A 22,600-nucleotide genomic window follows, 5' to 3' on the forward strand; every position below is an offset into this window, starting at 1 on the left:
CCTTCCATTTTGCTTCAGTTTCCTTCTTTCTTCTGGCTTCATTTATCACAAAAATGTTAAGATTGACAGGATCCATTTTTTTTCCCTACAACCCATCAATCAGGAAAGGGCTGACATTTAGTCTAGCAAGACACAAATCAATGTTTATAGATAGCCTAAAACATGTAGAAATGGAAGGGGTCATTGAGGACTAATGGCCATTTTTATGGCTTATGGGTTACCAAGACCATAGAATTAATTGATAAATGACCAGTCTACTGATGGCTCACCTGACATTATTTGCATGGTTGGTCTTTAGTACAAAAACTCCTTTGAGTGCTGGGACCATACTTGAAGCATTTTAGGATTGTAGAACTTGCCAGAGATCATGCCCTGCTGGCATGACCATTAAGAATCAAGGATCACTCCATACCACAATGAAGCATCATGGTTAGACTTTTTGTTAGCACTCTATATGGTGCCTACTTATGCCTACCACAGTTATTACTCAGCTAGATTATTAACTTTAATATAAACTACTACTTTTCTATCATTTAATAGCTATAATCTAGAAGGCCTCTCTAGTGCCAGCTGCATTTCTCTGTGTGTGTTTTGTGTGAACATACTAGGAAAACATTTTTAAATGCAGCTAGCACTACAAAGGCCTTTTAAAGTTGCACTCATGATAAATGTAGTAGAAAATGGCTCTTTAAAGGATAGAACTTCTAGCTGAGGAAGAGTTGTGGAAGGCAAACCTAAATTGGACCTGGAAGAAAGCAGGAGAAGGAATAAAGTAGGGAGAGGAAGGGGAAATGAAGGGAAGGAGGAAAAATAGATGAGGGAAAGAAAAGAGAGGAAAAAGTACAAGAGAAAATATGGGAATACCAATAATCACTGGGTCAGATTTCACCAGTATCTTGGTTCCCAATTGTTAATCAAAAAATGACAGGAAAAATGAGGGAAACTCATGTCAAGCTAACATTAGGCAAAAATGAGTAAAGTAGGAAAATAATTAAAAATAAATGCATTACAGGGCACAAATTCAGAAAATAAGGCTGGCCAGCATAATTCCATTTTAAGTACATAGGATGATACAGTTGATCAGAAACTTTAAGATTATTCATTTTAATCCATTTTGTACATGAAAAAAATATATAACTCCATGGAATAACTTATTAGGCTTGGGCAAGGTCATACAGTAACATTAGGATTAGAACTCAAGCCTTCATACTAAGTGATTTTTTTTATGACCCCAAACTGCCTTCTAAATGATATTGGTGTAAGGAGATTGTAAAGAAATTCCTGTCCTTGGAGGAGAGCAAGTAAAGGGAAAAGTGGCATTTGAGTTATGTATTGAAGAGACAAGAATTTAAGTGATAGGGAATGGTTATAGGGGAGAGAAAAGGAGGTGGAAACCATCTCATCTAGGAGGTGGCATATTAGATAGAATGCTGGAATTAGAGTGAGAAAGCCATCAGTTCCAATTCTCCTTCAAACAAGTTGTGAGATCCTGGACAAATCACTTACCCTCTGTCTGCCACAGTTTCTTCATTTATAAAATTGGATCAATAAGAGTAATAATAGTACCTACCTCCCAGTGCTGTTGTTTGGATCACAACTCAAGATAACTGAGCTTTTGAGCACAGGAGATTAGCTATTATAACAAAGTTTGGGGGAAAAGATGTCAAAACAGAATTTTAGACATATTAAATTTGAAGCGTCGATGAGATATTCAGAAGGAGATTCCTATATGTAGTTAGAGATACAAAGCTGGAGTTTGTGAGAGAGATCATGCTGCCCTAAATGGAAGGATGACCTTGCATGACTGACTTACCTTCCTTTGTCCTCAGTTTTTCCTTCTGTAAATAAGGTGAACAGGTTGGATGATCTTTCCTGTCTCTCACTACTAACTCTAGTGTTCCATGATTCTGAGCGCTTAATATTTAATATTATATGAAGAGATCTTACCAGTAGATCCATTGATGTAAACTGCAGGGCTGCTTTTGTTCCCAGAAATAGCTTGAATGGCAAAATGATATTTAGTACCAGCTGTGAGGTTGGAAAATGTATTTTCATTCTGTAAAGTACTTTCTGGGATGACAGCTCCTTGTATCTTCTGGTTCTTATCATTGAACAACTGCAGCTCATAAAAGTCAACCTTTCCTGAAGATGGGGTCCACCAAACATGCAGACTTGTGGAAGTGGTCTTGTCCATATCAACTTCAAACCTTGCGGGAGGTAAGGGGTCTGTGAGGAAAAGAACAAAGAAGAGACTGAGGTTCATAGGGCTTTGTCAATATAGTAGGACTTCTTAACCTGGGCTCTATGAACTAACTTCCTTTAAAACGATATTTTCCCCAAATATTAATTTGATTGGCATTGACCAATTATTTTCTCCAATCTGATCATTATTTAATGTATTACCTATGTAGCTTTATCAGATTTTCATCCTTTCCTCATTTGATAATACTTCTAAATCATTGTACAAATCATTAATAGGAAAGCTAAACAGTGTGGGACTAAGTATAGAGTCCTAATATCTTTGAAAGTTCCTTGTCTATGACCAATAATATTGAATCCATTTGACCACCTTGCAACATTATGTGATTGATCGTGATGAGGAATATGCATGGAGTCGATTGCATTATTGTGGTAGGTTAGTAGCATCCTTCTTCTACTTCTTTTTAATGGTTATAAGACCGAAAATACATTTTGATAACTATATCTTAATATAACTGGCTGCCTTTGTAACCTGATGCATTATTTTTTATGTATATAAAAACATTCTGAGAAGGGGTCTGCAGGCTTTGCCAGACTGCCAAAGGGGTTCGTGATGCATGAAAAGATTAAGGATCCCTGCATTACAGGCATTCTCTGCAGCACTGTTCAGATGTATTTCTAATAGCCATCCTAATGTGGTAAAGAGAGCTTTGCTGATGGAGGTGGTGAAAATTTGGTGATGGAAGTGCTGGGTATGAAACCTGGCTTATCTATACAACCTTGGGCAAATCTCCTTTTACCAAAGTGATCCTCAATTCCTTCTTCTATGAAACAAGATGTTTGGGTTACATAAGCTCAAAGTCCTTTATAGTGCTCAATTTTATGAATTCCTACACTCTCTTGAAAATGAAAGTGACCAGAGCAAATCTGCCACTTCATTAAAACATTTGGCTAGACACCCATCATGTAAATATACATTTCTTCAAATATTCAAAACAATCTGGCTCCATAAGTGACAGTACACAAGTCCTGCGCTCTCCATGGCCCCTAAGGTTCTGCTGTCCAAAATATTAAGCACTTGGGGACCAACAGTTGGGTGATATGACTCTCTGAACCGAGCAAGGCTGGGTCTTAGAAAAGAGACATACAGGCTGGTACTTGGAGTCTTTCCAGTCTTCTCAGACCTGGCAAATCTTAAAAATCATTAGCATAGTCTTGAAGAACTCAAGGACACCTCTATACCATGATGAGGTACTCTGAATAGGGGCATTAAGAAGGCATAAATCGGTATCCAACTGCTATAACAAATTTTATCATTTCTTCGTCCTGAATCATAATTTTGATATCTTTGTCCTTTATATTTTTTCTCCTCTCTTTGTATTTAGTTTTTAGTAACAAAGTAAGTATTTATTGAAATGTTTGTTGACTGACTGTTTTAAATATTTCTTACTCAGTCCAAGACCATCTCTATGAGGTCAAAGATCTGGATAAACCCAGAAAAGCTTAAACATTTGATATTTTGCTTACTAGATGGGAAATATTCAGACATTAAGAAATGTGTGTGTTTTAAATGGAATCCCTCCCATTACTACCACTAGTTTCCATCCGAGGATCTGATGGCCATGTAAATATAGCCAAAGAGAGCAATACCATGGCTATAGAATCTCCACCACATGGCCACAAGCCCAAACTGAGTTCATACACCAACAACGTATGAACCAGATTATTCAACAACATATAAACTCTGAACTTCAGTCCAGGGAAGGAGATATAGGGGACTTTCAATCCTGCCTTTGAGGATCCCCAAGACAAGAGCAGAATTTAAGAAAGGACACTGGGGGATAGAATATGGAAACAGTAAAGTAGTCCAAGGTCCCAAAGCTCTGATACAATTTTGAGAACTCTAGTCCTCCATCATTCTAGAGTGTGGAGATTCTGGAATGGCCAGTCCCAGTAAGTTGACCACACAATTATGGAAACTCCAAGGGGGTTTACTATTAGCTCCACATGGATTGATGCTGTGGAAGCCCTAGTAGTTGTTCAGTGACTTTAGTGAGTAATTGCTATAACAAAACATTTTAATGGTGCCATGGAGATGTCAGAGAAATAAATGAATCAGTCCTTTACACTTAGTAAAATAGGGCATATATGCATAAAACCAAGAGATGACCACACTTTCCCACAGTTTTAGGGTTCCAAAAGTTTGGAAAGCATCTGAAAGGCCCACTAGGAAAGGTGTATCTCTCTCTTTCTTTACTGAGAGAAAAAAGAAAAACTTTAATCCTTAGGCTGCAATGTGAATTGGAATCACAGAACAACCCCAAGAAAGTTCTAGGGACCTTGGGAAAAAAGAGTGTACTGCGGTCAATGGAACTTGAAGTAAAGCTAAAGGACCATGCTCAAAAAAATTGTATTTTATTTTTAAGGATTTTTTTGGGGGGAGAGGTAACATGGTGTACTAGATAAGTAGGTGGCCTTAAATTCTTGGGTTCAAGTGTTGAATCTAAAACATCCCAAGAAAAGTAGTTCTTGAGGCAGATCTCCAAACTCTAGGAGAAGGTACTAAAATATATTGGAGAGGAGCAGCTAGGTAGCACAGAGGAAAGAGCACTGAACCTGAAATTAGGAGGACCTGGGTTCAAATTTGACCTCAGACACTTCCTAGCTGAGTGATCCCAGGCAAATCACTTAATTCTCATTGTGTAGCTCTTGCTACTCTTCTGTCTTAGAAGTGATGTTGACATTAAGAGAGAAGGTAAGAGTTTGGTGTGTTTTTTGTTTTTTGTTTTTAGTTTTTAAAACATTATTTTATTTGGTCATTTTCATACATTGTTCATTGGAAACAGATCATTTTCTTTTCTTCCCCCCAACCCCCCACCACCCCTTCTCTAGCTGAGGCGCGATTCGTCTGGGTATCACACATGTCCTTGCTCTGAACCCATTTCCTTGTTGTTGGTATTTGCATGGTGGTTTTTTTTTAAAAGAGTAAATAAATTGCTTTGGTGGAGAGTGTTTCTATGTGAAAGAATTTACTTTATCAATGAAGTCACAGGTCCAGAGTCTATTCTTGTGGTATCTCAGTGATTTATGATAAAGGAAATGGAAATGTGATTTAGTCCTAGAGAGTTGGACTCAAAGGCAAGATTGCCTGGGTTCACATTTTGCCTTTGCTTCATACAGGCTGTTTGCTCCTGAGCAAGTCCTTTAACTTCTAAGCTTTAGGTGGGGATGGGTAGAAAGCTAGTTCTTCATCCGTGAAACCATAGGTCTTTTCCATATCCCTATCCTACTAAGGTTTAGTGTAGCCTTTAGTTTTTGTACCAAGTAATTTCCCTTTAATGCCTCGTCTCCCCCATCCCTAGAACTCTCAGAGATACACATCAAGATCACTTTAGGAGCTGGTCTACCTCACTGCTGAATCTGTAAGTTAATGCATTCAGCTGTGAGACATTTCACGCTCTATTTCATATGAATAGATAACATTTTTGGTCAACAAGTAGAGTTACTTAACATTTCATTGTTCTCAGTTGCTGAAAATTAGCCACAAAAGTGTCAAGCAGTGGATGATGGATGGGCTCAAGCCTAAAGGAGTCAACTGACATTCTGGGGGCAACAGCGAAATGAGAGGAGTTGGGTGATGATTTCTGAAGGGCCAGCTCACACCGGGCTGGCTCCCTGTCCTATTTCATCTGTTGTATTACTCTAACTCTACATAAAGCCCATAAAATGAACAATAAAAAACTTTCTTCTGAATCACTGAGACATTGCAGCTATTTCAGGAATATCTCCACTCCCTTTTGAATTATCTTGAGAATTGCTTCAATTTTTCATATCCTAGAATGTCTTTTTTTCTTTAAAACCACTTTAATAAAATATGATTGGCTTGTTCCCAGGGGAAATTCTAACTGGTAGAATCAAATCAGAGGCGTCTGAGAGGATTCTTCATTCTTTGTAAATAAGCAGTTTTCATTAGTAGCATCAAAGGGGCAGTGAGACACAGTGGGAAATGTATTGGATGCTGAGTTCAAGGATTTGGATTTCAGCTACTTACTTCCTCTGGATCTTGGACAAGCTTTTGTGAGCCTCCACAATATTTCCCATCTGTAATAGAAGGAGGTTGGACTGATACCCTCCGAGATTCTTTCCAGGTCTAAATTTATGACTTTGGGATGGGGATAATAATAACAATAGCAACAATACCTTATAAATATTGTCTCATTTGATCCTCATGATATCCCTGGGAGGTAGGAACTATATCATACTATTATATAGATGAGGAAACTGCGACAAACCGCGGTTAAGTGACTTGCCTAGGGTCACACAGCTAGCCTGTGTCAGAAACCAGGTATTCCTGGATTCCAGACTGGCTTTTAATCTCTCACTATGTCACACTGCCATTTACTCAATCACAAATCATCATCCAAAACCCATAATGATGGATGCCAAAATTAGGAGAGATGAGCATAATTTTCACTTGTTTTTATTGGTAGTTTTTGTTTTCATGTCATTTTCATTTCCCAATACATCTCCACCCCTTCTTCCCCTTACCATTGAGTTGTTCCTTGCAACAAAAATTTCTTAAAGAAATTGAAGAAGAAAAAACCAGGGAGGGATATGAATTTTGAAATAATGTTTCTAATTCAGAAAACATTTCCTTTGGGGACTCAGATAAAGACACTAACTATCCTGGACTCTGATAGCTTTAAAAGCTCCAGAGGGATGACTTCACAAGTTCCACATCACAGATGATAACTGAAAAGGTTCCTTCTTGCTTCAAGACCTGGATGACTTTGATTTTCATTAGCATTTCAAAGGTAATCAGTAAAAGCTTGACCAAAGAGACTGGAGAAAAGGCTTGGTGTCCAGACTACATTTCCTGCCTGATCTGCAAAATTTGAGATTCTGACATTAAATTTTAAGGTGTTTTAAACTAAAATGGTTGCATGCCTAGAAGGTGAAGTTCAAATATGTAGACTTTATCTAACTGATCTGGGCCAGAAAACAAAACACTAAGTCCTCTGTGTATCCGCTAGAACAAAGAAACAATGGGACTGGGAGGTGCCTGGGCAGAGAGAACCCAGGCTGGAAACAAACACTTAAAAAACCATTTATATTGTGATAAAAGCTCTCTGCTGGCAACTGTCCAGTCCTGATACAGTAAAGAAGTCAAATATTTTTTGGACAAGTATTTTTTAATGTGAATCTACTTAAGACCTATAATCACGTTAGTAATCTGTTTCATGGGGCTGTTACTTTTCTTTTTAATCAGGGACTGTCATTTACTGTATCCAGTATAATTGAATATTATTTTAAAAGATGGTTCTGTGCTTGAGGTCTACTTAAAAGTCATATTACACAAAATTGGAAAAACCTCTGTAATTCATAGGGATGGATGGAAAGATTTGGGAGAACATCTCATACTTGTATCTCAGTCATAACCCACCTCCATGCTTCGTAACCAAAGAAATATATCAGAATACAAGAACTGTCAAAGTCCATAAATTAAAACTTTTGTTTTGAACAAAATATGTTCATGAATCATTAACTAGGAATTTTGTGCATCTTGGTTCTCCTTCGGGTCCAGACACAACAGGAAACCGTGATGCCAATCACACCAGATCCAGCAGTGTTCTCTAGGCATTTGATACTGAAAACATAGAAAAAGGAAGTACCAGAAATCTTGAGAGTAAGCTTGATCGCCCAATTTTCCTATCTTAAGAGGAAAGGACAAAGTTTGGTGAAAGTCCAGCATTAAAATGAACTCTCCCTGTCACACTTTTTTTTTTCCCAAAGGAAGTCACATAATGAAATATTTGTTTCCTTCTTTGCCATAGAATTGATTTTGAAAATATCAAGATCACTAGATAAGAGAATTTCAAGAACATTTTGAATTTGAAATGATGAATATTTACTTTAGAAATAGGGCCCAGTATCCTGAGGAAAATGAAATCGCATGCAGATTCCCTCCCCCTTCCACCGGATCCCCTCCCCCCCAAAAGTGTCCTCATCCAATTCTTCTTAATCATTTTCACAAAATGCTTCCTAATTCCCTATACCAAAGAAATCACAGCTCCTTTAAATTTGGCCATTGCCATGAGAAGGTAACATCTTAACATGTACGTAAATGAATATGATATATGGTAAAGCATGGAAAGGACAGAGTACCCCAAAGTTGTAGGAAAGTAATAGTTAATAAAAAGATTGATAATAGTTCCCATTTCTATCTATTACAAAGACTTTCACTCAAAACAACCCTGTTAGATAGGATGCATAAATGTGGACATCCTTATTTTACAAATGTGGGAATCAAGGTTCAGAGATTGGTGAAGTAACATTCTCATGGGACGGGTCTTTCAAATAAGTCAATAGTCTTTTTTTTTTTTTTTAATTTAAACCCTCACCTTCCATCTTGGAGTCAATACTGTGTATTGGCTCCAAGGCAGAAGAGTGGTAAGGGCTAGGCAATGGGGGTGAAGTGACTTGCCCAGAGTCACACAGCTGGGAAGTATCTGAGGCCAGATTTGAACCTAGGATGTCCCATCTCTAGGGCTGGTTCTCAATCCACTGAGCTACCCAGCTGCCCCTCAATAGTCTTTTAAATGTAGTCATTAAAAAAAAAATTCAATGTTAAAAAAATGCTTCCTCTATCACGGGAGAATTTGTTCTATGAGAGGACAAAACATCTTTCCTATACAACAAAAAAAATATGTCTATGCAGTTAAAAATGTAAATCAAATTAATAGTAAAAATAATGATGAATTTATTTATTTTAAATATTTATTTTTAGAATCAATACTGTATTTTGGTTCTAAGGAAGAAGAGTGGTAAGGGCTAGGCTAGGTAAGAGTTAAATGACTTGCCTAGGGTCACATAGATAGGAAGTGTCTTAAGTCAAATTTGAATCCAGGACCTCCCAGACTGGTGAATTTAAAGGAATTTTTCATTTTTCATCTATTTTTGGTGGTACTGGACCAAAAAGGCTTACAAGAGGAAGATATTGCATTAATCAATTCCCTAGCTTCAAAAGGGGCAGCTAGGTGGCACAGTGGAGTGCCAGGTCTGGAGTATGGAAAATTCTTCTTCCTGAGTTCAAATCTGACCTCATATGCTTATTAGTTGTATGATCCTGGGCAAGTCAATTTAGCTCTGTCTCAGTTTCCTCATCTGTAAAATGAGCTGGTGAAGGAAATGGCAAATGACTCCAATATCTTTGGCAAGAAAACCCCAAATGGGGTCACGAAGAGTCTGAAACAAGTGAACAACAATGGCTTCAAAAATCTTAGTGATACGATGATTTTTGGACTCTTTTTTTCCCTTGTTCATTTTTTCCTTTTATTTCCAGTACTATTTCCCTAGTCTTAACCTTTATTACTTCACCCCTTGGTTATCCAAAATAATTCAGTTCTAAATCCAATGATTTTCTAAATGATTTGTTTCTAGTCCTACCCCCCAACACAGTGCCAAATTAATCATCCAGTGGTGCCATTTTGTACCTTCACCATAAAAACTTCTGAGAACTTCTCCTTTTGTGACATCATTGTCCAATTGTCCTTTGAGGTCATTGCTGATTCCTCACCCACCCACTTTTCATATCTCCATGAACCTTGTGCTCTCTTCCTTGCTTCGCACAGGCAGTATGTGTATTCTTTGAATCTTTACTTATATTACTTCCCCTACTTGGAATATACACTTCATTTCCTTTATTATCTAATTCCAATCTTTCTTCAAAGCTCAGTTAAACTCCTACTTTCTCTGCAAACCACTTCTCCATCCTATTGGATCATTTCAGTCTTCAGGGTTCATTTTCTCCTCTGAACTCCTGATTATACCTCAGTCTGTAGCATTGATTTATATATATTTTATTTATCTTTAACACGTGTCCCAATTCTCCAACTAGATTTGACAGCTAGAGTGCACAGGAATCTATTTTTGTCCCTTCTTCCCATGATAGTGTTTAATAGAACAGGAACTCAATACCTTCAATCCTGTAATGATGGGATCATGTATTATGATCTTTTGAATTATTATACCTTACTAACAAATGCTCTTTTTTATATGGAAATTCTCCATGGAAGCCTCACATATCAGTATGGCAAATGTTGTAATGGTAAAGAGTGAGCAGGAAACTTCATTATAGTTAGACAAGAAAAGGAGAAAATAAAGAGAAACATGTCTACAAAGACAAATAATCAGTTGGTTAGATTCATTTGCCACTTAGTTCTTTGATTCATGATATGAGTTAATGTCTCTACAAACACACAACTAGAATGTGCTTAATTTTCCCCTTCTAAGGACAGAAAGTTGCCATAATGAAGAGCGAGTGTGTAGCAAACTCATTTTCAGGCACACTCTATTCCTGGCTAATGTAAAATGTCTTGATAAGATGTGAAGACTTCCCAAAAAAGGGTCCTCTTTTGCAGAAAGGCCAAGGATTTATGGGAGCAATGATTCAATTATTCATGAGTTTAATATAGAACAACAGATGGGTGTCCCAATGGTCAACTCAATTTTATCATTAAGATGATCAGAATTCGTGATTGTAACAGTTTTGCTATATTAATTAGTTAGCTCAACTACCACTGCTTTTATTTGTTTTCTTACTTTTTTCTTCACTCAGAGGTAGATCTATCCTTACTCCTCACTAAAGCTAATTTTTCTAGTTGAACCCTTAAAGTCATTCCCTCCTCTTCCTTCTGGAATCTTACTCAAGAAATCACCTCTGTTCTCTCACATATCTTCAATTTCTCCTTCTCCAATGGTTTCTTTCCTGTAAAAATATTCACAATTTTCTAATATTAAAGTAGAAACAAAAATAAAAAACTATTTCCTTGATCCTTCTAGAACATTTATTTCTCTCTTTCTCTTTATAGCAAAATTTCTAGAAAAACTTTTGTCTACAAATCTGGTTCCCATTGCCCATTTTCTTTCTTTTTTAAACCCTTACCTTCTGTCTTAGAATTGATTTCTAAGAGAGAAGAGAGAAGAGCTATAACACATCCTCAGGACTGGACATCTGGCCCTCTATCCATTATGCTACCTTGTTGTCCCACCATTTTCTCCGGAATCTCCATTTCCACTGAAGCCTCTAAAGTCACCTAAGATCTTTTAATCAACAAATCCAATGGCCTTTTGTCAATCCTTGATCTCCTTACAGGACCAGAATCTGTTGACTAATCCTTTTCTTCTGTATATTTTGTCCTCCTCTCCTGTGTCTATGGGGACACTAATTTCTCCTGATTCTCTTGAGATCTTTCTAACTTCTTTCCCTATTGCAGGTTCCTCATCTTCTTATTTCCTTTACAATGGGTGTTCCTTCCAGTGCCTTTGGTAGCACCCTTCTTTTATCTTATTAGAATCACCAGTCGTGCCAGGGGTGTGCTGAAGCCAGCTCAAACCAGTTCTCAAGAGTAGAGTATTACATTTTCACTGTGATCATTTATGTCTTGGAAATCAGCAAAAGCTACAACCAGGGCTTGATTTATTGCTATGCCAATCTCTAGGCTTAAGAAGGTGATGGAGAAAATGCTAATGTAGATTAAACTTAAACTGGTTGTTAAACATTTCTCAGAACTAGAATGAATGCTAACCTTTTGTCTGAAGTCTCTTTCCCACATTTCTAATTTCTAGAAGATAGTTTCACTTGTATATACCATCAACATCTTAGCTTAAAATGTTAAAAACCATACTTCTTGTTTTTTTCTGATATCCTCCTTGATTTCACTATTATTGTAAATCTCATCATCATTCTCCCACTTGAAAAATCTTTGACTTGTCTCTTTTCCTCACCCCTCACTCCTAATCAGTTACCAAAGTCCTACTGATAAAGACTTCTTCAGTGTCTGTCACATATCTATCTCCTATTTGTCCTAATTATCAATGCCCCAGCAAGAGCCTTCATTGCCATCTGCCTTGCTGAGACCAAAAATAGAGAGACCAGAAACTGCTTCATTTAAAAACATTTAACCTCCTTGTCAAGCACAGAGGCACCGTAGTCAAAGGCAACCCATTTTAGTGTATAAGCTGCTGTCAAAGCATTACCAAGTAAAATGGTAAACAATAAGATTTAGTGAAGGAAAAATCCAAGCCTGCAAAAAGCTCGACATAAAATCCAACTTAGCCAGCTCTTCCTCAGAGCATGTATAGATGCACTGTAAGACCCACAAATGGGCATTAATTGGAACGGATATGTCAGTATGTATATAATGACATATTTTCATCACTGATGGTAGAAGAACCTTCACATTTGGATGGAATGTATCAGTACTCACTGTGGAAATAGAAACAGCACTTAATAAGAAGGGAGAACAGATATAGTCAAAAAGCACGAGAAAATTCATCAAAAAATTTGGGGTAGCATCATTTTAAAGGTGCTTTAGAGTCAATTTTCAAAATATCTCAAAGAACATAAGATACCAAAAGAAGAGAAAAGATCAAGATGATGAACCTATAAAGGTGATCAAGAATACTTCATAGAATTTTGAGAGGAATTGAATTGAATATTCAAACATCACAGATCCTCAATCAGAACCAGCATGATATAGCCTACAGAGCACTGGGTTTGGAGTAAGGACAGATGTGATTTCAAATCCTGTCTCAGTCTTGAGCCAGTCAAATAACCTCTTTGCTTCTCAGTTTACTCATCTCTATAATGTGATGTTTTGATTCTATGGCCTCTATAATTCCTTCTAGCACTAAATCTATGATTTTATGTTTATTTATATTTTCATATGCTTTTAGGATCAATATAATTTCAAAAAGTTGCCTATAGTGTTTTTTGCTCTTCCAGGACATTCTAATCACTTTTATATTAATCTAGACTAAGTAGAAGCAGAGTTAGAGAAATTTAGGGATTTGTGTACATGTTTTTTGCCTCTCTGTCTTTTTAAACAAAATTTTAAAACAACAACAAAGGATTGGAAAGTATTTTGAGAGTCCACCATTGATTTTGAAAGCATTCTAACCTGAAGTCTACTTTTGTTGGCTATTAGAATAGAGATTTTAGACATAACAGTGGGTTGATGTCAAACCCTTAATCACAGAGATAATTAATACATAGATAGATAGAACATTTGCATTTAAGTATGAATATCAACAGATATATTTGATAATTAAGCTCTCCTCTATCCCCAATTTTAAATGAAAAAAAAAATGTAGTCAGAGGGCCATCTGGGTAGCTCAGTGGATAGAGAGTCAGGCTTAGAGATGGGAGGTTCTAGGTTTAAATCTGGCCTCAGACACTTTCTTGCTTTGTGACCCTGGGCAAGTCACTTAACCCCCATTGCCTAGCCTTTACCACTCTTCTGCCTTGGTATCAGTACATTGTATTGATTCCAAGATGGAAGGTAAGGGTTTAAAAAAATGTAGTAAGATAGGTTGAAAAAAGAAAACTGAACTAATTTGTCCTTTTTTTTTTTATCCACAGGGACCTCTTTGGCCATCTCATCCAATCCATATCTGAGAAAGAACCCCCTCTACAATAATTTCAAAGAGCAGTCATCCAGACTTATCTGGAAGAAGTAAGAGGGAAAATATTACCTCCTAAAAGGCAGTGCATTCCATTTCTGAAGAACTCTAATCATTAGGAAGTCTTTCCATCTATCAAGTCTAAAATTCCTTTTTGCAAAGTGCACTTACTATTTCTAGTTTTAGTCTGTTCTGTTCTGTTCCTGGTACCAAGAAGAACAAGTTTACCAATTCCACTTTGGGATGGATTTCATCATGAAGAATCTCATAGATCAGGATCTCATCATTCCTTCTCTCAAGTCGAAATTTGCCTCTTTGAAAAGTGTACTTATTATTTCTAGTTCTAGACTGGTCTTCTCTTCCATATAATAGTCCTCCAAATACTTGGAAGGCACATGATTTCCCTTCCTAAGTTTTTTCTCCATAATAACTAACCATCATCCCCAGGGTCTTCCCTGGTAGGTATAAAGAAAAGAGTGCTGAAGTTGGAATACTTATGTTGGACTCTTGGAAACTCCATTTGAATTCCAACTCTACCCATATGACCTTGGACAAGTGGGGAAACAAAGGGAGAAAAAGTATTTATTAAGCATCTACTTTGTGCCAGATGCTTCATAACTATTAAACTGGCTGGGTCTGTGTCCTTATCTATAACATGAGGAGATTGGATTCCAAGGTCCTTTATACTGTATATTTATGAAACTATGATGCCGTGGTATTCGAAATGCACTTGAGGATCTGCACCATCTTTGTAGTGCTCCTCTGGACACTTCCTAGTATATTGATGTCCTTGAAGTGTGGCACTTAGAAATGAATATGTTATTTACGATATAGACTGAATAGAGCAGACTACACTGGATCTTCATCTCTTTTTTCCTGGGGACACTAGTTCTTAATGGAAACCAGGACCACATTAGACTTCATGAATATCACAGCACACTGTTAACTTGCCCGATGATTAGGCAGGCCTCCCATATCTTATGCTTTTAATTTTTTTTGAAGAACTAAAAGTAACATTTTACTTTTATTCTTTTTAAATGTTGCTCAATTCGGCCACTTTCCTATCCTGTCAAGATCTTTTTGAATCTTTACTCTGCCATCCAGTGTGTTACAAGCTCTCCCACCTCCAAGTCATTTTCAAATCTGATAAAGCAGGCAATCTGTATCTTTATCATGTCATTGATAAAAAATAATGTTAAAAAGCACAAGATTGAACACAAATCCTTGGGGCCCTCCAACCTCCTTTGAAGATAACAGCAAACCAGTAGTGTCCACTTTTTAAGTCCAGCTGTTCAAGTAAGTCTGAATTGTACAATCTTTGTACTATAATCTATCCCATATGGCTTTTTTCCCCCCACCCCCAACAAATATAGTATGAGAGCCTTTGTCAAATGCCTTCCTAAAATCAAGTTAAGTTAGATCTATGGCCTTTCCCAAATCTGTTCTCTAATAACCTTATGAAAAAGTAAATAAAATTAGTCTGACATGACCTATTCTTGATGAACCACTCATGCTAAGTTAGTTCTAGACAAGGTATTTGGCTTTTGGTTGATATAGGTTGACAAACATGGCAAAACACATCAAAGCAACCTCAGTTCCTTCCTGAGTCCTTTCCTGATACCCCTCAGCTACCAAATGTCTCCCCTTTCCATCTTGTATTTATTGTGTGTATACACCCACACATTTATATCATATAGATATTAAAGGCATCACATTTGCAGCCTGCAAAATTCCCTAGTGTATCTTGAATCAAATTAACATAGAATTGGGAAATGTTTAAGAAAATAAATAAAAATACAGTACAATCTGGATACTATTAATCTGTAGTTTTCTAGGTCAATATGTTGTAGAGATTGGAAAGGGAGACCTTTTGGAATTTTACAGTTGATGGTCAGGAGCTGGGGTGATAGTTTGGACAGCAAAGAATTGTGGGAAGAGAACTGTTGGCTGAGGGAGATTTTGGAGAGCCCTAGGCCTTCCTATTCAGGACTGAGAGCTGTGAGGTTGAGTTCTGAGTGGCTCAGGGATCCCCTACAGCCATGAGAGGACCCAAATTTCCTGCCATTGTCTCCTGAAGCTGTATTCCCAAAGAAATCCATTCTACTGTTCCTCTACCTGCCATCAAAATATTTGTTTTTGAAGAGGAGTTGGAAAGGACTCACATAAAACTTGAGCCCAGTTCTCCTTCTTCTTCTTGGTCTCACCCAATCTTCACTGAACTGATTTAGTTTTCATTTAAGATATAATTGATTAGAGATCATTAAGAGTACAATCAGTTGGGGAAGGGGCTGAGGCATTGGTGGGCTCAGGCACTGACCCCTTGATTCCAGCTGCTGTGGGTTTCTTTTGACAGAGGGCAACCTCCTCCCTTTTTCTTTCAATCTTGTTCTACCCTTTCCCTTCAAATAAATCTTTAGATGGAAGTCAGATTTGGGTTTGGCTCATGACTTCAACAGGAAGGGTATTGGATAATTGAGAATTGGGCTCAAAACTTGAGTCCAGTCCCTGTCTGTGGAAAGATCAGACTAGATCTGATACACATTTTCCATTGAGGAAGATAGATTAAAAACCTTCCTCAGAAGTTGCCGACAGGGGAAACTGACATCTTTCCCCTCAGCTTTTGCTCTTAGGGAACTCAAGGGACTTAGTCTGTCTGGTATCCCTTGATAAAGGAGAGAGAGAAAGTCATCTTTCTTTCTCTTTGGAGGTTACCTCAAACCCCTGCTCCAGTTCTCCCTAGGGAGGGAGAGATCTTGCCATCTTTCTCTCCATCAGCAGGGCTCCCCTCAACCCTCATATTCCCTCTCTTCTTTGGTCCACTCAACTTCTTCATTGGAGTTACATCCTACCAGTGAGACAAACCATCAGACACCTTCCATTATAAAAAGAAGGAAAAGCCTCCCTTCTTTCTTACAGGTGGCAAAGCCAGCAAAGCCTAGAACCTTCAGCCTGTGTTGATTAGGGCTGACTGGGGAGTAACCATTTTTGACCAACAGAAGCCATAGCCTAGAAGCCACATTGTTCACTCCAAGGGGGTTGGGGTTTCTTAAAGGGCCATATTTAAAGTATATTACATCATTTTTTTCCCTTTGAAGAGGTTTTTGTAGATTTGGGGCAAGAAACATGTACCAAAAGGTTATAGTAGCCTTTGCATCTGTCATAATGGTAGCATAACTTTTCCTATGGTTATATGATACCATATGGAATGTTTTTACTGACTATCTCTGGCCAATGATCCAATTAATACAACTCTGGGAATGGATCAAACAAGAAGCTGGAAATCTATGATCATTCTTACCTGCCATATATGGCACAGCTGTCTTCTTTTGGCAAATGTTAAATTATTTGAGGAAGGGATTAAATCTAATCAGAGGCAAACAAAACAACAACGATGGCCCAAGTCTGGTGATGGTCATCACACAAATTGATAAGCTTACAGAAATAAACCAGGAACGATTAACAAATTAGAGACAAAAAAAAGACAATGAAAACAACAAGGATACTAACCAACAATGACTATTGGGGTTTGCATAGACAAAACAACAGCAGACAAGGGAACTAATACAGAAGTTACAACCACATGAGGTGAAGAAGGGGTATAAAACATGTTACCTCTTCAAGATTATGCAAAGCTCAATCCAGATTCTGGGATAGTACACCAAAAGATCCACAAACCTCTTACTGATGCAGATCTGGAGGGATTGAGGTATTGAGTGCCAAAATTCTTCCTAGAGCCTTACAAGTGCTTGAAAGAGCTAAAACGGGCAATTTGACTTTATGAGCCAAATTTTTCAGATACGGAGATTTTTTTAACAGAGCTATTTACCCCTGGAGAACATGCCCAACTTATTGATAAGACCAGGCAGGACCCCAAGCTTACTGACTGGCAGGAAATCCACTTGGACATTGAACTCTCTAATCCCCTCAATCTTTCTTATTTGAGAAAAGCTAGAGAAGATCTGCTGGAGGCAATAAGATCCCTTTGCCCTGGGCCATATTCCTGGAGAAAATTCAAAAGAATTCACCAGAAAATGAGTGAGCACCCCTCAATTTATCTTGAGTACCTTGTTGAGGCTGGGGAAATTATCTTGGAATTCCCTAAGCATAGTGAACAATTCCTACAACACGTTAAGAGACAATTTCTAAAAGACTGCACAACCCCAATCAGGCAATTCTTTAGACACTTCTGACCTAGATATGAGTCAGTGACATTGGAAGAATTAAGGGAATTTGCATCCTATTTGCAAGACACCAATAGGGAGCTTCCTTCTTTTTTACAATGTGGTCCTCAGGGATCATATGTCTGAGTTTGATACTGCTGTTCTACATGTTGTCTTCCCAGGCTATGAGCTCCACGAGGGCTGGCACTCTTTCCTTTTGTCATTTTATCCTCTGTACCAACATGTGCCTGGTATAGGAGATTTTGAACAAATGCTTGTTGATCAACTGAATAACTGATTAAAGAGAATGGATCACTTCTATGATATGAAATGCCATGGATTACTTCTTTAGCCTCTACAACTTTCTCAGCCCATGAGAGCTAGCCTATGAAGTGGAGGCAGCAGGGTGTAGTGAAAATCACACTAAATGTGAGATCAGTAGACTTGGGCTTAGTCCCTAGCTCTCTCTGTTCAGCAGTATCCATCATTTTTCACTCTTCATGGGTCCACTTGGGGTTTTCTTTGCCAAGATACTAGAATAGTTTTCCGTTTTTTTCTCCAGCTCGTTTTACATATGAGTTGTTGAGATAAACAGGGCTAAGTGACTTTCCTAGGGTCATACAACTTGTTAGGGTCTGAGGTTGAATTTGAACTCATGAAGATGAATCTTCCTGATTTCAGGCAGAGTACTCTATCCACTGTGCCACTGCGCCACCTAGCTGTCCCTCCTAGCTCCATCACTCACTAGTTATTAAACTTCAAGCAGGTCACTTAGCCTCTAGAGCCTTGATTATCATCTACCAATAGGCTTTGAGACTGGGGTTATTGGTATAATGATATTTTTACAAAATATCAAATAGGGAAACATTTTATGAGTTGTAAAGCAATAAATAAATAAATTGTGCTCTGAAATTAGATTTGTTTTTAGATATGAATACCTAAATTCTCTTTACATTGACCAAATTAACCATATCATTGCCATTTTCTTAATTTGCTATGGCTTTGAAGGCATTAGAGAAAAATTAAGGAAATGCTTCCATTCTAGAAAAAAATGGTATGGCAATCTAGGTGATATGGATGAATATTTACAAAAATATAAATTGCCTAGACTAACAGAGGAAGAAGTAGAATACCTAAACAACCCCATATCAAAAAAAGAAATTGAACAAGCCATCAAAGAACTCCCTAAGAAAAAATCCCCAGGTCCAGATGGATTCACAAATGAATTCTATCAAACATTCAAAGAACAACTAATCCCAATATTATACCAACTATTTGACAGAATAAGCAAAGAAGGAGTTCTACCAAATTCCTTTTACGACACAAATATGGTACTAATTCCAAAGCCAGGCAGGTCAAAAGCAGAGAAGGAAAACTACAGACCAGTTTCTTTAATGAACATAGAAAAAAATGGTTCAGAGTTCATTGATATGGTTGTCAGTGAGGTTTAGGAAAAATATTCCATTTAGATTGATTTGTGCAGAAAAGAAAGTCTTCTAGGGAATTTGCTTCTTTATTCTTTCAATATTTCTTCCATGGGCTATATATAAATGATAGAAATTAGATTAATGTGTCAGTCTTTTCCCATTTTCAGAATTACAGAACCCCTATTATATCTTACTTAGAAAGCACTCATCTAGTCTTATCTGGAAGACTTCAATGAGGAGAACTTATTATTTTTCAATCAAGTCCATTCCACTGCTGTGTGGCTCTAATTACAAGGAAAATGTATTTTTCTTATATCAGGTTTGAGAGGGACATGATATAGTGGATAGAGAGCAAGCAGCCTCAGAGACAAGGTAAGTGCATAGGTAGGTGGATGGATGGATATATAGAAAGATATAGACATAGATAGATGGAGAGAAATATATATGGATAGATGGATAGATAGACAGACAGATAGATTCAGAGATGGATGGATATATATACATACATACAGACAGAAAGATAGGCAGGCAGACAGACAGACAGATAGATAGATAGACAGACAGACAGACAGACAGACAGACAGATAGATAGATAGATAGATAGATAGATAGATAGATAGATAGAGATAGGTAGGTATGTATGTAGGTATATAGATAGAGAGCTAGATAGATGAGGTCAATAAGAAAGATTGTAAATGCTTACTATGGAACAGGTACTATGCTAAGCATTGGGGATACAAGTTAAAGCAAGCCCTCGAGGAGCTTCTGCATTCAAGATTCTCCTCTTACATATACTAGATGTGTGACTGAAAATCACTTAACCTCTTGGTGCTCTAGGCAACCCTCTATCTTTAAGTTGAAGAAAAGGAGCTGAGGGTTTGGAGGAAAAGCTCCTCGCCAGAGAATTCTCTATACCAGTGAAATCACAGGATGAGATACTGTCCGAGGCCCTTTGGGGAAAAACTTAGGGAATCAAGACATTGTTCTTATCCTCTAAGAACTTACAATCTAGTTGGAGAGAGAAAATAGATAAGTGAAAAGTTATCTAACAGAGAGGTGTGATATGAAAGAGTTCTAGATTTTCTGTTAGAGAAACTTGATTGGATCACAGTTCTGCTGCTGACTCTCTATGTGACTTTGTGCAAGCAACTGACATGTCTATTTTCCCTTCCAGATAAGTACTTTGGTTCTGATGTCCAGCTTATGACAACATCTGGAGGACCATGGTTAGTTCTGGGAACTACCTTTTGAGAAGAAATTGATGAACTGGAGAATATCTAGTGCAGGGTGACTAAAATACTGAAGGGCCTTGAGATCTCTCTACATGAGCTATAGAAATGAATATCTTTAGCCTAGAGAAGATTTAAGCAGAGCTATAATAGTGGTCTTCATAGTGCCTGAAAGGCTATTACTTGGAAGAAGGATTAAACTTGCTCTATTTATTTATACTCAGAGGAGTGAAGTTAGAGCACTAGTTTAAAAATGAAAAGAAGCCATATTTCAGATTCATCTAAGAAAACTTTCTAGGTAATTAGACCAATCCAAAGCAGAATGGGTGCCTGGGGAGATAATGTTTTCTCTCTTGCTGGAGACTGTGAAGAAGGGATTCTTATTTATGCATTTAAATTATAATTATTTGTGTATATGATAAATTCCCCAAGTAGAATATAAGCCCTTGGATGATAGAGACTATTTCACTGTTGTCCTATCCCCAGCAAATTCATAGTACATTACACTTAATAAGTGCTTTGCAAACATAGAAAGTGCATTAAATTAATTTTTTAAAATTAAGTATGGGTTGGACTTGATGGTTTCTCAGGTCATGTTTGGTTTGAAAGTTCTACAGGAAAAGAAATTGATTACTATTGGTACATTCTTGATAAAGGACAGAAATGAACATTTATTAAATATCTAGTATATGCTAAGTGGGGCAGCTAGATGGAGCAGTGTATTGAGCATCAAAACTATTCTGGAAGACTCATGTTCTTGAGTTCGAATCTAGCCTCAGACACTTACTAGCTGTGTGACTCTGGGCAAGTTGCTTAATCTTGTTTGTCTCCATTTCCTCATATATAAAATAAGCTGGAGAAGGAAATTGCTAACCACTCCAGTATCTTTGCCACGAAAATCCCAAAAGGGATTATGAAGAGTTAGACATGACTGAAAGTGATTGAATAACAACAAAATGTGCTAGCTACTTTAAAAATATTACCCTTTTTAGTCCTCACAACAATCCTGGAAGGTAGGTATCATTACCATCTTCAATTTACAGTTGAGAAAGCTAGGGCAGACAGAAATTAAGTGGCTCATACAGGGTCATACAGATAGTTAAGAATTTGAGGACAGATTTGAATTCAAGTCTTCCTGATTCCAAGTTCAGCACTTGACTCAAACTCCAAAACTAAATATATCTACCTAAAAACCATGTTCTTGCTTCAGTTCTCTTTCATTATGGACTTAGTAAGGCAAGTAAACTGGGAAGATGAATGTTTTAAGTCTATATCATAGATCAAGAGTTGAAAGAGACTCAGAAGTTAACTAGAAGAACCCCCTGGTTTTACAAATGAAGAAACTGAGGCTCAGAAAGGAGCACAATTTGAATTCTGCCCTAGGTGCTTTGGGGAAAACATGGAGGATCAAAACATTGTTCTTTTCTTCTAAGAACTTACAGTCTAGTTGGAGAGAGAAAACAGATAAATGAAGTTATCTAAGAGTGTGGTGTGATATGAAAGGGTTCTAGATTTTCTGTTAGAGGAGCTTGATTAAGATCACAGTTCTGCTGCCAACTATGTAACTTTGTGCAAGTCACTGATGTGTCTGTTGACCTTCTACTTCCCTTCTAGGTACGTGCTTTGGTTCTCATTTCCAACTTATGACAACGCTTGGAGAACTGTGTTTGATTCTGGGCACAGGCTCCTTAACCAGTGTTCTCTCTACTCTATCATATTGCCTACTTTGCTTAACACAAAATTTGATGTAAAAATCATGAATTTACTTCTGTCTCTTTAAAGGTCTATCAGAGAATTTTTAAAAGTAGAATGGCTTTTTTCTTGCTTTAATTATAACAGAAATATGACTTGTGGTGCAAATTCACTCAAATTTAAAAAATTGGGAAATATCTTTTTCTTTAAATGTCAAGAGTATTTATTCATCTCCCCCCCCCCCAATCTTACCTTCTGTTTTAGTATTAATTTTAAGACAGAAGAGTGGTAAGGGCTAGGCAATTGGGTTTAGGTGATTTGTCCAGGGTCACATAGCTAGGAAGTATCTGAGGTCAGATTTGAACCCAGGTCCTTTTGACTCCAGCCTGGTGTTCCATCTACTGTGCTACCTAGCTACCTGTGGGTATTC

General features: G+C 37.5%; 1 protein-coding gene across 3 annotated transcripts in view; it reads right to left on the minus strand.

The window, feature by feature from the left end:
• The window catches only part of PTPRB (protein tyrosine phosphatase receptor type B), a 175,794-nt gene that overhangs the window by 98,336 nt on the left and 54,858 nt on the right, over positions 1 to 22,600 (minus strand). For all 3 annotated transcript variants that reach the window (XM_056800732.1, XM_007503048.3, XM_056800733.1), the window contains one exon: positions 1,948 to 2,226. In XM_056800732.1, coding sequence (XP_056656710.1) covers positions 1,948 to 2,226 — 279 coding nt within the window. The remainder of the gene's footprint in view (positions 1 to 1,947; positions 2,227 to 22,600) is intronic.

Source organism: Monodelphis domestica, chromosome 5, assembly GCF_027887165.1.
Source record: "Monodelphis domestica isolate mMonDom1 chromosome 5, mMonDom1.pri, whole genome shotgun sequence".
Classification (NCBI taxonomy): domain Eukaryota; kingdom Metazoa; phylum Chordata; class Mammalia; order Didelphimorphia; family Didelphidae; genus Monodelphis; species Monodelphis domestica.